This window comes from Oncorhynchus masou, unplaced genomic scaffold (genome assembly GCF_036934945.1).
Source record: "Oncorhynchus masou masou isolate Uvic2021 unplaced genomic scaffold, UVic_Omas_1.1 unplaced_scaffold_1___fragment_2___debris, whole genome shotgun sequence".
Lineage (NCBI taxonomy): Eukaryota > Metazoa > Chordata > Actinopteri > Salmoniformes > Salmonidae > Oncorhynchus > Oncorhynchus masou.
In genome coordinates, this window is record NW_027016523.1 from 344,770 (window position 1) to 360,130 (window position 15,361).

Here is a 15,361-nt window from a genome sequence, read left to right on the forward strand (position 1 = left end):
GTGGTACTGTAGCGCTTGGACTGAGGCAGCAGTGGGCTTACACAGTGATTTCTGTTATTCAACAGATACCCTTTCAAATAAACAAGAATTTACTTAATGTGGCAAAGTGCACTGCTTCCATCAATAATGGCTGCCATACTGTAAACAGACTTAAATATTCCAACATTTCTTCACATCTTTTTTCCTCTTACATAACTCTAGCGTCGGAGAGTTAATAAGAAACAGATGGATCAGTGGGAATAAATAAAATCCAATTGTCTAACATTTTTAAGTCATTTTTATCAACTACACCTTTGTGATAGGTTGGTAACTTTGGCTACATGTCTGATCGACAGTAGACATCCTGAAATAAATATGAAACGAGAGCCGATGTATAGAAACAATCCGTCTGGTGGGAGGAGCTACAGGAGGATGGGCTTATTGTAATGGCTGGAGCGGAATAATGGAACGGTATCAAACACATAAACATATGGAAACCACATGTTTGACTCTGTTCCATTTATTCCATACCAGCCATTATAATAAACCTGTCCTCCTATAGCTCCTCCCACCAGCCTCGTCTGGCTCCCAGCCAGGAATAGTACTTACAGTCGAAGGGATTCAGTTTGAGTCTATAGGAAGTGGCAGCCCTATGCGGGGTCCATCGCATGCAGAAGGTGTCATAACCAACATTGTAGGTGGTCAGGTCAGTGATGTTCAGGTACACTGTGAAAGACCGGAACAGTCAATCAATCCACTAACCAATTAATCAACAATTTGATCAACCAAAACAATCAAACAACCAATCAATCACTTACGTGTGGTTCCTTGTCCAATGAGAGGTCCGCTAAGGCCAGCGTCATACTGGGCCAACACCTTGAGGTCATAGGTGGTTCCTGGCTGCAGGTTGTGCAGCTGGTAGGTGGTCACATCTCCAACGAAAGTCTCCATGGTCTGATCAGTACCTTCAAGCACAGACAGGGACACTCCAGGTCAATAACCGCAGGCAAGCAATCACATCTTCAAAAGATCTGTGACTTTCTTCTTTAGCAGGATAGGTATATTAAGCAAGTCAAGTGATTTGTCGTCAGACAATGCTCTTTCACGGCTGAATAGAATAGAACGGTAGCTATCTGACCTGCAGGTGAGTAGACCAGTTTATAGCCCACCACTCTGGAGGGGGCGGGGTCCCAGGACACTCTGAAGCGAGTGTACCACTCATCTGACACTCTCAGGTTCTGAGGCCCCAGCATGCCAACTGTGGGGAAGGAAACACAGACATTCAAAACATATTAACAACATATTTAAACGCTTTGAACATGAATATCATAGCCATGCGATCCTACGCTATGTACTTGCTTTGATGTGGTGTAATTTGTTAGGGGAAATGAGACTGAGTATTGGGCAGCTCCCGTATGAGTTCTCCCATTGGAGGACAGCCAGTACACATCTCTGGCATAAACTGGCAGACTGAGCTGAAGCCAAGTCATGCAGTTTGTATTGTTTCTGAGGAAGGTAATTCTTTCTCTCCATTAACTTTGTGTGTGTGTGTGTGTGTGTGTGTGTGTGTGTGTGTGTGTGTGTGTGTGTGTGTGTGTGTGTGTGTGTGTGTGTGTGTGTGTGTGTGTGTGTGTGTGTGTGTGTGTGTGTGTGTGTGCGTGCGTGCGTGCGTGCGTGCGAGTGTGTGTACACGTGCCCGCGACTATGACTTCCAGTATGTAATAGCTGTGCATTTGTGGAGTGCCGTGTGGGTCTGTTATTCTATCATGTTGCATAGAGGACCAAGCATTCAATGTGCTAGCATACCTGTGTGTCCGTCTCCATCCAGATCTCCTCCTGGTCCGTCAAGGTAGATGGCCTGCACGTTGATCTTATAGGGAGTGTCTGGATCCAGGTTGGGCAGGATGACAGTATTTCTGTTCCCAGGAACCATAGTCTACAGGACATACAGGCAGGACACTGCATGACTATTTGAAACTACAGGTACTTCAAACAGAGGATAAATAAGAACTTTGGGCCACACGTGCCTTGGGCCACATAAGAGCTTGGTGGTGTTTGATGAGAATTTCCTGAGACAATATGGGTGCTTACGTGCTCCTCAATGGGGTCTCCAGTGGTGGGGGCGTAGGTGATCTTGTACTGCTGCACTGGACCTTCAGCATGTTCCCATGCCACGGTCAGAGAGCTGGTGGTGGCATCATACACACGCATGTTCCTTGGGCCACTGCGGGGAACTAGGACCAGGATAATAAGGAAGTTAGCACGATATCAAGCGAATAGGTGGACGTGGATAAACCTGTAAAGGCCACAGGATCTTATGTATGATTTAGTGGATCTTACGTGTTTTGCCATTGTCTTCGGCCGGCGGTCCTTCTCCGTCAGTATAGATGGCGACCACTCCCACGTTGTAGGACGTGTCTGGGACCAGCTGCTCTAGCAGGGTGGTGGTGGATGTCCCAGGGACCAGGATCTGAATAGGGACAGAGAGAACAGAGACACAGGGGTCAATGATGAAGGACTGGGCCCAATGGGAGGATGAAGCAAACAGCAGGCCTTACAGGGGGATGGACACTGCAACATTCAGATCGGGAAGGCGTACTTCCTGTTTTAAAAATGTGTCAGCTGTATGGGGAAAACAACAAGCATGCCATTATGCTGTTATGACCCGCATGGTCCTAGCAGCTGTGACCCTCCCAGCCTGACAGCTGTTTCATGTGACAACCCTGACAAGCTCGTCCTCACCTCACTCAACAACCTCTTGTGTTGTCACTGCTCAGTGCTCACTGAAAGGGGGAACAAAATGATGCTTTGATGTCAATGATGTAGGACCCATCCAGACAGTCAGGGAAATAACACACTGAGTAACTAGCGTAATGTGCTGACAGTTCCTTACAGCCGCCTGGCTCTTATGACCTATCTGACTGACTATCCGTCGTCTGTATGTGTCTGTGTTAGCTCACCCATACTGGATACCACACACCACTTGTCTGTGTCTTGCCAACATGATCTCAAAGGGAAACTAGTCTCTTCTCATCTACCTGCCATGTCCTAGTCACCTAGAGTCACATACTATACAAAATATACAGGAGTCCTGTCCACAGCCATCTGGTTTCACTCTCACTTCTGACCCAAAGCACCATTGCATCATGCTCAATGTGTGCTTTTTTTTATCTCTCTGTTTCACATGACTGTTTCTGGCAAGCATCATCAAACCCTTTCTTCGGTCTCTGCTCTGGGATTAATAGCAACATATTCCTCTCAAGAGGTAAACCCAATATTACAAAGCTGCTTTCCTAATCTGGTTAAAGCATACACCAAATCTCCCAGTGTTTAATTTGATGGTAGGCCGTGACACTGGCCACATGCTGACATGGAAAGCTGGCACTGGCACTGGAAAAGCCCAGCCCTGAGTCCATCATAATATTCCCCAAGAAACAAAATGTGATGAATTTATTAAAAAAACGAGAGCACCTCTAGCTATCAATAAAATGGAACGGCATCACTCTTCAAAGAACTAATGTTCTTTGACTTGAAATAAAAACAGGGTCTCAGTGTCTCAATGCTTCTCACAGATGTGGCTGTTTGCGCAGTGTCAAGTAACGCTCTACTAGTTGTTTGTGGGGCTTCTCCATACATACTTCATAACTCCAGAGAGGTGGGCACAGCCATGCCAGATAAGGAGGGAAAAAGCCCAGATGGGGTTTCCTGTTTTAATGAACAAACATGAACATCTCGCCTTAAACCAGTACTAGACTGTTAAATAAAACTGCCACCAGAGAGAGAGTCCATGTGGAGCACAGACAGACAGAGCTTTCTTTAACTAACATTAAGTCAGGGGCGAGGTTGATGTTGCTCCGTTTTGTCCCTTCACAAAGAGCTGTAGTGCTGTCAAATTAACTGAAGCGTTGGACTCGGCCACCCTTGCACACACCCCAAGTCCCTAGACTCTAACATTTGACCTCTGACCTGGGGCGGGGTCAATCAGAGGCCCTGTGGGTCTCCTTGGTAGTGACTCACCGACTCGGAGGGCTTGGTGCCGCTCAGGGGGGCGTAGACAACCCTGTACTGCATGACCTCGCCAGAGGCGGGCTCCCAGCGTACGTTCAGGGTGTTAGTGGTGGGGCCGAAGACTTGGATGTTCCTCACTGGAATACGCTCCACTATAGAGAGAGACACAGAGATGGAGGGACGGATAGAGGGACAGGGGAGAGGGGGAAAATAAGAGAGTTGGGTTGAGAACAGCAGCTGAAAATATAAATTAGAGAGTCTGACTAAAGATTTATTGGGTGCCTGAATGAGACACTAGGGAATGTTCGCCTTGAAGCCATCAAAGCTTTCACTGGGCCTGTGTACAATACATACTAGTTGACTCAACCATTAAAACTGCAGCAAAACACACAACATAGTTGGCCAGTCTTCAATACCACACAGACTCTGCTCTAAACATACATCAGCTTTACACTGTACACCTTCAGTAAACAACACTAAAGTACCTACAGTAGCTAACGGTTGCTCAGAAGAAGAGGAGAGAAGGTCTGAAGCCCCCTGAGAATTGCAATTTAAAACTAAAGCAGATGTTTCCAGTCTTTGTACCACTCAGAAATGTACCCTCATAAAGACAGAGTGGGAAGTACATGGCGAGCCTCTTTACTTAGAGACCAGACAGTATTGGCCAGGGACAAAGAAGGAAAGGACTTCACCATGAAAGCACATCATCAACAGGTAGCCCATATCGATGGCCTCCGTCAGAGCAATACATCAATCTCTGAAATTGAACGAGATGACCCAAGGCCACAGTAAAATGTATCTGTTAAGTTTGATTAACAACGTTTGTCAGACTGCCTGAAGAGACATAGATTCCACTGAGAATGGAGAATGCAGATGTAGAGCCCCACACTTCTGATAGAGATCAAAAACTTCAACGCTGTCATTGCTCTGTGTCCCCTGGGGTACGTTCTGATGCGGGGGGGGGGGATAAGGTTTCCAGTAACAGTAATGACATAAATATAACCAGTCTAGAGAAGACTGCTGAGTTGAATGTCGAAAAAAGACGTCATGCCAGCCCTCTCCCCCCCCGCTGTGCTACCACCACCACAACCAGGCATTACACCCCATAAATGGACCCCGTTACGGTAAGGCTGGAGACACCACTAGTGTTGCCAACGCAGAGGAATTCCTTTGCTGTGCAATCAGACCCCTAAGGACTGAGTCATACTGAGGGGAGGCCCAGCCTTATAACTGTGGGAAAGTGAAAACAGCTAATAAACTAAATATAGTGTCTACAGTGAATCCCTCTATCAAGCATTGAAGTGGATATTTCAGCTGTAAACACACGAGAAGCAAACCATGTTAGATATTTTTGGCATTGCCTTCAGATATGAAAGGGGTTTGGCTTATTTTACGAGGAGAATTCAGGTACAATAAGACTGGGACATATTTTGGGCATATCCAAGACTTTACTGGCATAAGGAATAAGCAAGTCAATACAAGGCCCGGGAGTGTATGCTCTACAGATAAGTCAATACAAGGCCCGGGAGTGTATGCTCTACAGATAAGCCAATACAAGGCCCGGGAGTGTATGCTCTACAGATAAGTCAATACAAGGCCCGGGAGTGTATGCTCTACAGATAAGCCAATACAAGACCCGGGAGCGTATGCTCTACAGATAAGTCAATACAAGGCCCGGGAGCGTATGCTCTACAGATAAGTCAATACAAGGCCCGGGAGCGTATGCTCTACAGATAAGCCAATACAAGGCCCGGGAGTGTATGCTCTACAGATAAGTCAATACAAGGCCCGGGAGCGTATGCTCTACAGATAAGTCAATACAAGGCCCGGGAGCGTATGCTCTACAGATAAGGCAATACAAGGCCCGGGAGTGTATGCTCTACAGATAAGCCAATACAAGACCCGGGAGTGTATGCTGTACAGATAAGTCAATACAAGGCCAGGGAGTGTATGCTCTACAGATAAGTCAATACAAGGCCTGGGAGTGTATGCATTACAGATAAGCCAATACAAGGCCCGGGAGTGTATGCTCTACAGATAAGCCAATACAAGGCCCGGGAGTGTATGCTCTACAGATAAGCCAATACAAGGCCCGGGAGTGTATGCTCTACAGATAAGTCAATACAAGGCCCGGGAGTGTATGCTCTACAGATAAGTCAATACAAGGCCTGGGATTATATGCTCTACAGATAAGCCAATACAAGGGCCGGGAGTGTATGCTCTACAGATAAGCCAATACAAGGCCCGGGAGTGTATGCTCTACAGATAAGTCAATACAAGGGCCGGGAGTGTATGCTCTACAGATAAGCCAATACAAGGCCCGGGAGTGTATGCTCTACAGATAAGTCAATACAAGGCCCGGGAGTGTATGCTCTACAGATAAGCCAATACAAGGCCCGGGAGTGTATGCTCTACAGATAAGCCAATACAAGGCCCGGGAGTGTATGCTCTACAGATAAGCCAATACAAGGCCCGGGAGTGTATGCTCTACAGATAAGCCAATACAAGGGCCGGGAGTATATGCTCTACAGATAAGTCAATACAAGACCTGGGAGTATATGCTCTACAGATAAGCCAATACAAGGGCTGGGAGTATATGCTCTACAGATAAGTCAATACAAGACCTGGGAGTATATGCTCTACAGATAAGCCAATACAAGGGCCGGGAGTGTATGCTCTACAGATAAGCCAATACAAGGCCTGGGAGTATATGCTCTACAGATAAGCCAATACAAGGGCCGGGAGTGTATGCTCTACAGATAAGCCAATACAAGGGCCTGGGAGTGTATGCTCTACAGATAAGCCAATACAAGGCCTGGGAGTATATGCTCTACAGATAAGCCAATACAAGGGCCGGGAGTGTATGCTCTACAGATAAGCCAATACAAGGCCCGGGAGTATATGCTCTACAGATAAGCCAATACAAGGCCCGGGAGTGTATGCTCTACAGATAAGCCAATACAAGGCCCGGGAGTATATGCTCCTCAGATAAGCCAATACAAGGGCCGGGAGTGTATGCTCTACAGATAAGCCTGCTCTCAAAGAACGACGAAACGACTCCCAACTCGTAATCTGATATTGTAGCCTTAGCATACTGTACAATCTTCTCCTCAGGAAATTCTGAACTAATAATGGTAGAAATACAATCATGTCGTATTGAACACCGGTTCTTCATTACATTCCAGAGTGACCATGGTATAGCGTGACAATTACCATGAGAAAAGGGTTGTTGAAGCTGTACTACAGAACATTAACCATCCTCACAGTAAACCTGTACGTGGACTCACGTGTCTTGCCGTTCTCAGACATGCGTTTGCCCTCTCCAGGGGGGTAGACAGGGACCACAGTGACGGTGTAGAGGGTGTCAGACATCAGGTTCTTCAGCACAGTGCTGGTGGTAGTACCAGAGACCTGGGCCTGTGAATACACATATACAGAGCTATACAGAGCTGATCTGATATAAAACGTCTGGTTAAGGAACAGTATTTCTGCATGTGTGTTTGACTGTCTGAGTGAATATGCCAAGTATCAGTGTCGTATTCTTTTAGCAGTAGATCATGGATTTGATAACAGATGTGTGTGCATTCCATAGTGAAATTCAGTAGTGATTGGTTAGAGGTGGCTCAGCCTACCACATCCTCAGCTCCTCCAGCAGCAGGTACATAGTAGATCTTGTACTGGCGGACGTTGCCCTCGGCAGCCTCCCATTGGACGTTCAGGGTGCTGGTGGTAGGGTCAGTGACCTGGAGGTTCCTCACTCCTCCCAGAGGCTCTGGAGAGAGAGAAGGGAGGCCATAGGATTCATACTATGTGGAATGAGAACCCTGAGGTTCTGATGTTCAAATGCACGTGGAGGTACAGACGTGGCATATGGTAGGTGTGAATCTATGTTTTAATAAGACAGTATTTAGGGACCCTTTAACATCTTCCTCTAGGCATCAAATGTAACCCTGGTTCCCTGAGGGAGGGAAGGTGCAGCTGAGAGGCCAAAAGGGAGCATGATGTAATCGCGAAGGCCTTCGACAGGCCACAGCAAGGTCACTCACTTGTCTTTCCGATGCCAGAGATGTCCTTGCTCTCCCCGCTGCCGTAGATGGCTGCAACGGTGATGGAGTAGGGAGTGTCAGGGGTCAGCTTGGGGAGAAGCACTGTGTTCTTCTTCCCTCCGATCTGCGTCTGTTGGGGGATGAAGACAGATTAAAATTACTGTTCTCACCTGGTCAATGATTGCACTAAGGGCCTAAGGGCTGACTCATTTTTAAGTTATTGGATCAAACATGAATGGTTCTTTTATTCCCTTCAGATTACAAATGCATCAAATAATTTCTTCAGCGTGGCCTCAGAAGACATGAACAGGAAAAAATATATTTATTTTCTCATTAGATGTGGATGCCTCTGTTTCTATCTTCTCTCCCTTGACAGTTTTCTGTCAGTGTCGGCAACTTGATCGGAAGAATTCGGGTTGAGCAATAGCAGACTGTCAACATCTTTGTCCGAGGATGCAGCGAGCATTTTTGCACTTTGGTATTGTAAGAGCCAAGGTAAATCTATTCTCCAGTGGGATGTGTTGTCTTAGAGGTATGAGTGGGAATTTAGTGCATCATTTTCTTTTTTTTCTTTTCTTTTTTTTACCAGGGAGACGCTGTATTGAAAGGAACACTTCTGGGTTGCTTCGCCTCACAGAGACGGCTGACTCAGTAAACTCTGTGTGTGTGTGCGTGAGTGTGGGTTTTCAAGTTATGCTTTGTGTTGCCTGGGGGAAACGCTTATCAGCAGGCAATGGGAAACCGTATGATGGAAGTCATGTTATTTGGCACCAAGACAATTTTCCTTGTACACAAGCATGGAGCGTGTGTCTCCCATTTCCTACACAGACCGGTTGTCACAAATGAAACAAAACGAGGCCTCCTAAGCTCTCCATACTTGTTGAAAAGCTGTCAGTGAACCAGAAACACTTGGCTAAGCTTGGCTCATTAGCTTCCAGCTTTTCAACAATGCCTCAACGTTTAGCGCGTGACATCCTCGCAGAAACCGGTGGACGGATGGCCGCTGGACAGAACTAGGTTTCCCCTCCTCTAATTAAAAAATGGAAAACATTCCGTCTCGCATTGCAATGGAAACTCTGAATGGACAAAAAACTCACATTACGCTAGCTACCCTTGAACTCCAACATGTCAGACCTATCATACATTACAGACAAGTCTGATAAGAGAGAGAACACATGTTAAACGGCCTCTATCTCTCTCTCTTTGTGTGCCTTTGCATCACGCAAACTCTAAGCGCCTAAACATCTGGCCTGATGAAAAAAGCCTGTCTGACTAAACTACTATCCAGTTCTAGAGTGGAGCAGCAGCAAGGCCAGACAGCATTGTGTAACCCTGTAACAGTCTAAGGTCAACGACCCCTGGTACCACACTCCCGTCCTGTTACATAAACACACACACACACAGAGAAACACACACACACAACCCGGGGGAGCCCAGGCATTCCATCTCCACCTCTCCCTCTTTCCTCACTGATAACACTCACTCCCCTGAGGCTCTGGTCAATGTCCCTGACCCACATGTGCTCCTACAATGTATCCTGTCATCTTGATGTTTTACTGGGGGGGATTTCAGTGGGAGACTCTCATAGGTTTCTATGATCTGTCTATCACACCAACAAGGTGATTGTGTGTCGTACTACAAGGCCTCCATGGACATGATCCGCAAAGAGTTCCTTTTCCTTTCATCATCCAGAGGATGGTTAGAATTCAACAATTAGCACCATGAAAGGCTTGGGACTGAGGACTGTGATGCTTAAGCTGAGCCATGTGGCTACTGGCTGGTTCTTACCGACTGGGTCTTGCCTCCGGCGGTTGGGACGTATGTGATCTTGTAGTTCTGGACACGACCAGGGGCGTGGTCCCACTTGACGTTCAGAGTGGTGGTGGTGGCATTGAACACCTGCAGGTTCTGGGGAGAGCCTGTGGGGGCTGGGAACAAACACAACAACAGAAACAACCACTTAAACACACATCCAACCAAAACAGATCATCTTCACATTTTACCTTCTGGATTGTGATAACCTGTGTAAAATTTGCTGAACAAAATGGAATGTATTTGATTCAAATGCATGCTCTCTCGGAGTGCTGTATGGTTTTTCCTTGATTGCAACAAACAAACTTACCAGGCGTGATGATGACCTTGGACACTGGAGAGAGAAACAGAAATATAATGAGCTCTTAGTAAATCTCATCAGGCATGGATGGGAATCTACAACTATGTATCTTGATTGATGTGTTGCGGTGGCATTAGATTAGATGATGGACTTACATGTTCTCTGGCTGCCAAGCAGGTCTTCACTCTCAGACTCGTCAGGGTAGATGGCGGTGACGGACACGTCGTACAGAGTGTCTGGCTCTAGGTTCTCCAACACATTACTGGTCTCATCACTGTTCAGGATGGCCTGGGAGACACAACACAATGGACCTTAAGGAGCTAGAACACCAGTAAGACTTTAAACTACCCAAAGCCATCAATTGCTTTGCTTGTAAGTGTTTGTTGACATTTTTGGCCAAATGTTTTGCCTCATTCGACAGGTTTTGTTGTATATTAAAAGACGAGAACCAGTAATACTAGTGCTCTTACATATTGGAAGTTGGTTTCTCCCTTCTTGGTCCAGCCGATACGGTAGAGGGCCACATCAGGGGCACCATAGTCCCAGTGAGCTCTGAAGCTGGTCTGGGTCACCTCAGAGAAACGCAGGTTCTTGGGAGCAGGAACAACATCTAGACAGAAGAAAGAGAAAATGATATTGGTGAGATGCCATCAATAATGTTTTTCCTGGCCTTACCTACTATATAGTAGTGACTTCCATGGAGTGTAAACCCAGGGTGTTAACCCTGTACTAAGCTGTGTAACTGTACTGTACCTGTGATGGCTGTGTTGAGCATGGGGTTGCCAGCTCCCTCGTCGTAGATGGGTGTAACAGCAAGGTCATACTCAGTCTGAGAGATGAGGTTGTCCAGGGCTTTGGCGGTCACGCCTCCGCCCACTTCAAGCTGCAGACCAAGAAATCATCCTTGTTAAAATCAAGCTTCTTTGTGTGACAGATATTAGGTTTTAAAGCGTGCTTGTATCAACAGCTGAATGACTACTTTTTTTGTTGTAAATGAAGGGTTAGGGTTAGTAATAATGAGTAATAATGTCATCATCAAGGCTACGTTGAATGGCTTCCAAAGTCTCATTCTGTTCTCGATGATGAGTTCCAAAGAATCTGCGAGAGAACTCTGGGCGACCTTGTAAACATCCGGCGAGACAGTCTGTAAACTTCACTTCCTTCACAGGAAATGTTTAAATCCTCAGCACATCCAGAGGTGGAGAGGGATAAACAATGAACCAAACAAATATTCTGTCAAAGTAGAAGCAGTAGTATGTTTTTGTTTCTTCAAAATGCACCATTAACTTCTCCATTGCTTTTCATGCCTCTGGAACCCAGTGGTGTAAAGTACTTAAATAAAAATACATTAAAGTACAACTTTTTGGGGGCATCTGTACTTTACTTTAGTATTTATATTTTGACATCTTTTACTTCACTGCAATCTATACATTTTCCCTGACACCCAAAAGTACTCATTACATTTTGAATGCTTAGCAGGATAGAAAATGGTCCAATTCGCACACTTATCAAGAGAATATCCCTGGTCATCCCTACTGCCTCTGATCTGGCAGACTCACTAAACACAAATGCTTTGTTTTTAAATGATGTCTGAGTGTTGGAGTGTGACCCTGGCTTTCTGTAAATAAATTAAAAATTATTGCGCAGTCTGGTTTGCTTAATATAAGGAATTTTAAATTATTCATAGTTTTACTTTTGATACTTAAGTATATTTAAAACCAAATAATTTCAGGCTTTAACTCAAGTAGTATTTTACTGGGTGACTTTCACTTTTACTTGAGTCATTTTCTATTAAGATGACAATTGAGAATTGAGTACTTTTTCCACCACTGCTGGAATCTCATGACCACGCCATTCCTAATGTTCCTTATTCCAGAATCTCTGTCTTTCTTTTGGCTTATTGTTTTTGCATTCAGAGTTGTTTGGGGAGAAACTTCTTTGCGAGGGGCTCTGGATCATAAAGCCACAGCAAATGTTCTTTCTTGGATGCAGAAGAAGAGCCCTTCCTGTTTTCTCAGTGTCAGGTACAGTGCTGGAGCTGCTAATCCAGGCCTGCATCATCATCCATCAGCTAGCCCAGACCGCTGCCACTTTCTGGGCATGAGGTTAGCCACCGCTCCCCTCCCCTCCACCACCGCCACGGCATCCCAATCAGACGCGTAGATGTGCTTTTCATCTCTTAAGTCCAATGGAGGGACATGTGATTTGCGTACCGCCATGTGATTTATACCCCAGGATGCGGGGCAGGGACCTGCTCTCCCCATCTCCTGCCGACAGTGGTGTGATCATTCCACCAGGTACCTGGTCCAAAAGCAAAGCCCCAGAGGTCCCCTGCATACCCCTCTCACCAGCTGCCTTTCCCATTATGCTGTCTAATGTCATACCTCAAATTATCTGTAAAAAGTATCTAGCTCTCTATCCAGGATCACTATCATGACATAAACAGAGAACGGGCTAAGCACAAGAGCTGGATTCTGCAGTCACCAGTAGGTGGGCTAGCTAGGCCTATACCTCAGTCCCAGGGGGAGTATCTATCTAGGGTGCTGAGTATTGCTTTCACTACCGTCTGTATCCAACAGATGTATTGTGACCATTGAGTCTCACCTCTTTGGCTTCTCCCTCGTCAGGCTTGTAGGTGATGATGTATTTGAGGACGGCTCCAGGTGCTGCGTCCCAGTTCATCTTCAGGGAGCTGTGGGTAACGTCTCTGACCCTCAGCTCTCCAGCAGGGGGCATGGGCACTATGGAGGGGACAGAGGGACAGAAAGATGAGGATTACTAAATTCCACATTTTATTCCTTTAATCACTTTAGTTCCATAAACTTGGGAGCGAGGAGCCCTGGTTTACTCTGTAGGAGTAAGGACCTGTCGTCCTTTACCGTCCATGAAGCACAGATAGTAAAACATGAACATGAATGTGAATGTAGAGGAATTCTTCACTGCACGTACGTGTGACTCCTTGCTTGGTGAGGGGGTCGCTGGCTGACTCTCCATGCAGGGCGAAGATGGACAGAGTGTAAGCTGTGTTGGGGATCAGCTGAATCAGCTGGACATCAGTCGTGTCCTCTCCAACTCTTATCTGCAGGGGAGGACCATAACGGAACAAACCTTAGGAACAAACCTTTACAAGGCTTACTGTCATTCAGACAGGCAGTTCAGATGAACAGATTACAAATCTTTGGTGGTGTCCAGTGTGCTGAAACGATCTAAGTGTTGCCAATACTACAGATGATCTTACCCTCTGGATTTGACACCTCCGGGACTAATATCCTGCCACAGTAAGCAAATAAATCCTTGCATCCCTCTGAGTCTCAATAATTGTGTGTTTTGTTGACTCGACGTCCGTAAAACGAGAGTGAAAACATGGCTCACTTTGTAACTGACATCTGCATGCTGTCAGGAGACATTGGCAGGGGACCGGTGTATTTGGTCATTGGCAGCATGTGTGTGTGTGTGTGTGTGTGTGTGTGTGTGTGTGTGTGTGTGTGTGTGTGTGTGTGTGTGTGTGTGTGTGTGTGTGTGTGTGTGTGTGTGTGTACGTGTGTGTACGTGTGTGTGTGTGTACGTGTGTGTACGTGTGTGTGTGTAGTGGAGACTTTGACTGTGTCAATTCCACAGCTGGTCTGGCCTGGAGTCCCAGCCAGACCTCTCTCTCTCTGGCCCGGCCTTCTCACCTCTTTGTCTACAGAGGGCTCGGTGGCATTGATGGCACTGTAGAGCAGCATGTAGCCTGTGGCGCCCACTGCCTCCTCCCACTTCACCCTCATGGTGGTGGGACGCTCCTCGTAGATGGTCATCTTCCTCACCGCGCTGAGGGGCACTGGACAGGGAAACAGGGAGTGGTGAACACTGTTAGATTCTAAACACAGATGCACACAAACACACACGCGCCCACAATACCATCCAAAACGGAATGTTCGCAGTGAGACGCAGTCATGCAGATTTCATATGGTGAGAACTAAACAATGAGTTATTTTATGGCCACTTTTATGGAGAAATTACTTGCTTCATAAAATCACTCTATTCTAGAGTACAAATAAAGTAAAGCTGAAGAACAATGTTAAAGAAACACTTAATTCTTGCTGCAGAGAGTGAGTGGGCGCTGTCTTTAAGCCTCATATGGTATCATAAACAAAACAGTTTTGTTTTTTCTTTAATGTTGAACACAGGGACCACACAAGCATCACAGGAACAGGGTGTGCTTAATATACTGGAAGAATGTTTGTTTTACAGTCCCAAAGATGTCCATTAGTTGATCCCACAGGGATTACGTTTGGGACACAGGTATGTTGAAGCACAGTAATGGACAGGTACAGTATAGTGCAGGGTCTCTCAAACTCAGTCCTGGGTCAACCCAGGACCGTTATTTGCCCGAGCACTATACAGCTGATTCAAATAATCAAAACTTAATGATGAGTTAGTTATTTGAATCAGCTGTGTAGTGCTGGGGGGTATAGAGGATCAAAGAAGAACACAGAAAAACAGATTAGGACTCACAGGTGGTTTCAGTCCCCTTCAGTGGATCACTGCTCTCCTCTCCAATGACAGAGTAGACGTTGACCAGATACTCAGTCAGAGGGTTCAGGTTGGGCAGCATGGCTGTGGTCACTGAGCCATCAACAAACATCTACAACCAGACAACAAGAGTGCACATGAACCAGGCGAACATGAATATGAATATGGAGAATGACTTGGAATGTCTATTTTACGTAACCCATTCACTTGCATTGGAAAGGTTTGTTTCTATTGGCTGGACAAACAAGACAAACAAGACAACAAACTACAGCTATAAGTGTTTCCTGTGTTGATGCATCTGGTTTCAATTGAACCACAAATTAAGTTGTAGAACTCTGACCAAACTCTACCGTTTTCAACCCAGTGTGTGTTTCTATAAGAGCCAAACACAAAAAACAACTTTGATCACATACTAGACCACTGCCTCACCAAACCATGAGAGCTGGACTAAAACACTTTTGAAATGAAATTGGAGTCCCAGGAGTTGGAAGTGGATCTAGCAGCTAGCCTACCCCATGCTAGTACACTGGAGCCAATACCCTGGAGTCAAAGTTAGCTGTGGGGTAAGGATGAATTCTAATGTAATCTCTTTCATCTTTATTCAGCCAAGTAAGTCACAGAACATAGGCTTTACTACAACTTGCTTCCATCCTCAGGCCCAGGGTTGGAGTGACAGAGGGGTCTGGGAGGCTAATAGAGG

At 46.0% G+C, this 15,361-nt stretch overlaps 1 protein-coding gene across 2 annotated transcripts in view; it reads right to left on the reverse strand.

The window, feature by feature from the left end:
- Nucleotides 1-15,361, reverse strand: part of LOC135538642 (collagen alpha-1(XII) chain-like) — a 72,184-nt gene that overhangs the window by 19,613 nt on the left and 37,210 nt on the right. For both annotated transcript variants that reach the window (XM_064964515.1, XM_064964514.1), the window contains 19 exons: nt 14,644-14,773; nt 13,821-13,966; nt 13,096-13,225; nt 12,751-12,887; nt 10,900-11,029; nt 10,617-10,756; nt 10,302-10,434; nt 10,156-10,179; nt 9,822-9,961; nt 8,034-8,163; nt 7,620-7,759; nt 7,275-7,404; nt 3,997-4,139; nt 2,320-2,449; nt 2,071-2,213; nt 1,786-1,915; nt 1,118-1,237; nt 798-944; nt 589-705 (listed from right to left, as the gene is read on the reverse strand). In XM_064964515.1, the coding sequence (XP_064820587.1) occupies nt 589-705; nt 798-944; nt 1,118-1,237; nt 1,786-1,915; nt 2,071-2,213; nt 2,320-2,449; nt 3,997-4,139; nt 7,275-7,404; nt 7,620-7,759; nt 8,034-8,163; nt 9,822-9,961; nt 10,156-10,179; nt 10,302-10,434; nt 10,617-10,756; nt 10,900-11,029; nt 12,751-12,887; nt 13,096-13,225; nt 13,821-13,966; nt 14,644-14,773 (2,440 nt within the window). The remainder of the gene's footprint in view (nt 1-588; nt 706-797; nt 945-1,117; nt 1,238-1,785; nt 1,916-2,070; nt 2,214-2,319; nt 2,450-3,996; nt 4,140-7,274; nt 7,405-7,619; nt 7,760-8,033; nt 8,164-9,821; nt 9,962-10,155; nt 10,180-10,301; nt 10,435-10,616; nt 10,757-10,899; nt 11,030-12,750; nt 12,888-13,095; nt 13,226-13,820; nt 13,967-14,643; nt 14,774-15,361) is intronic.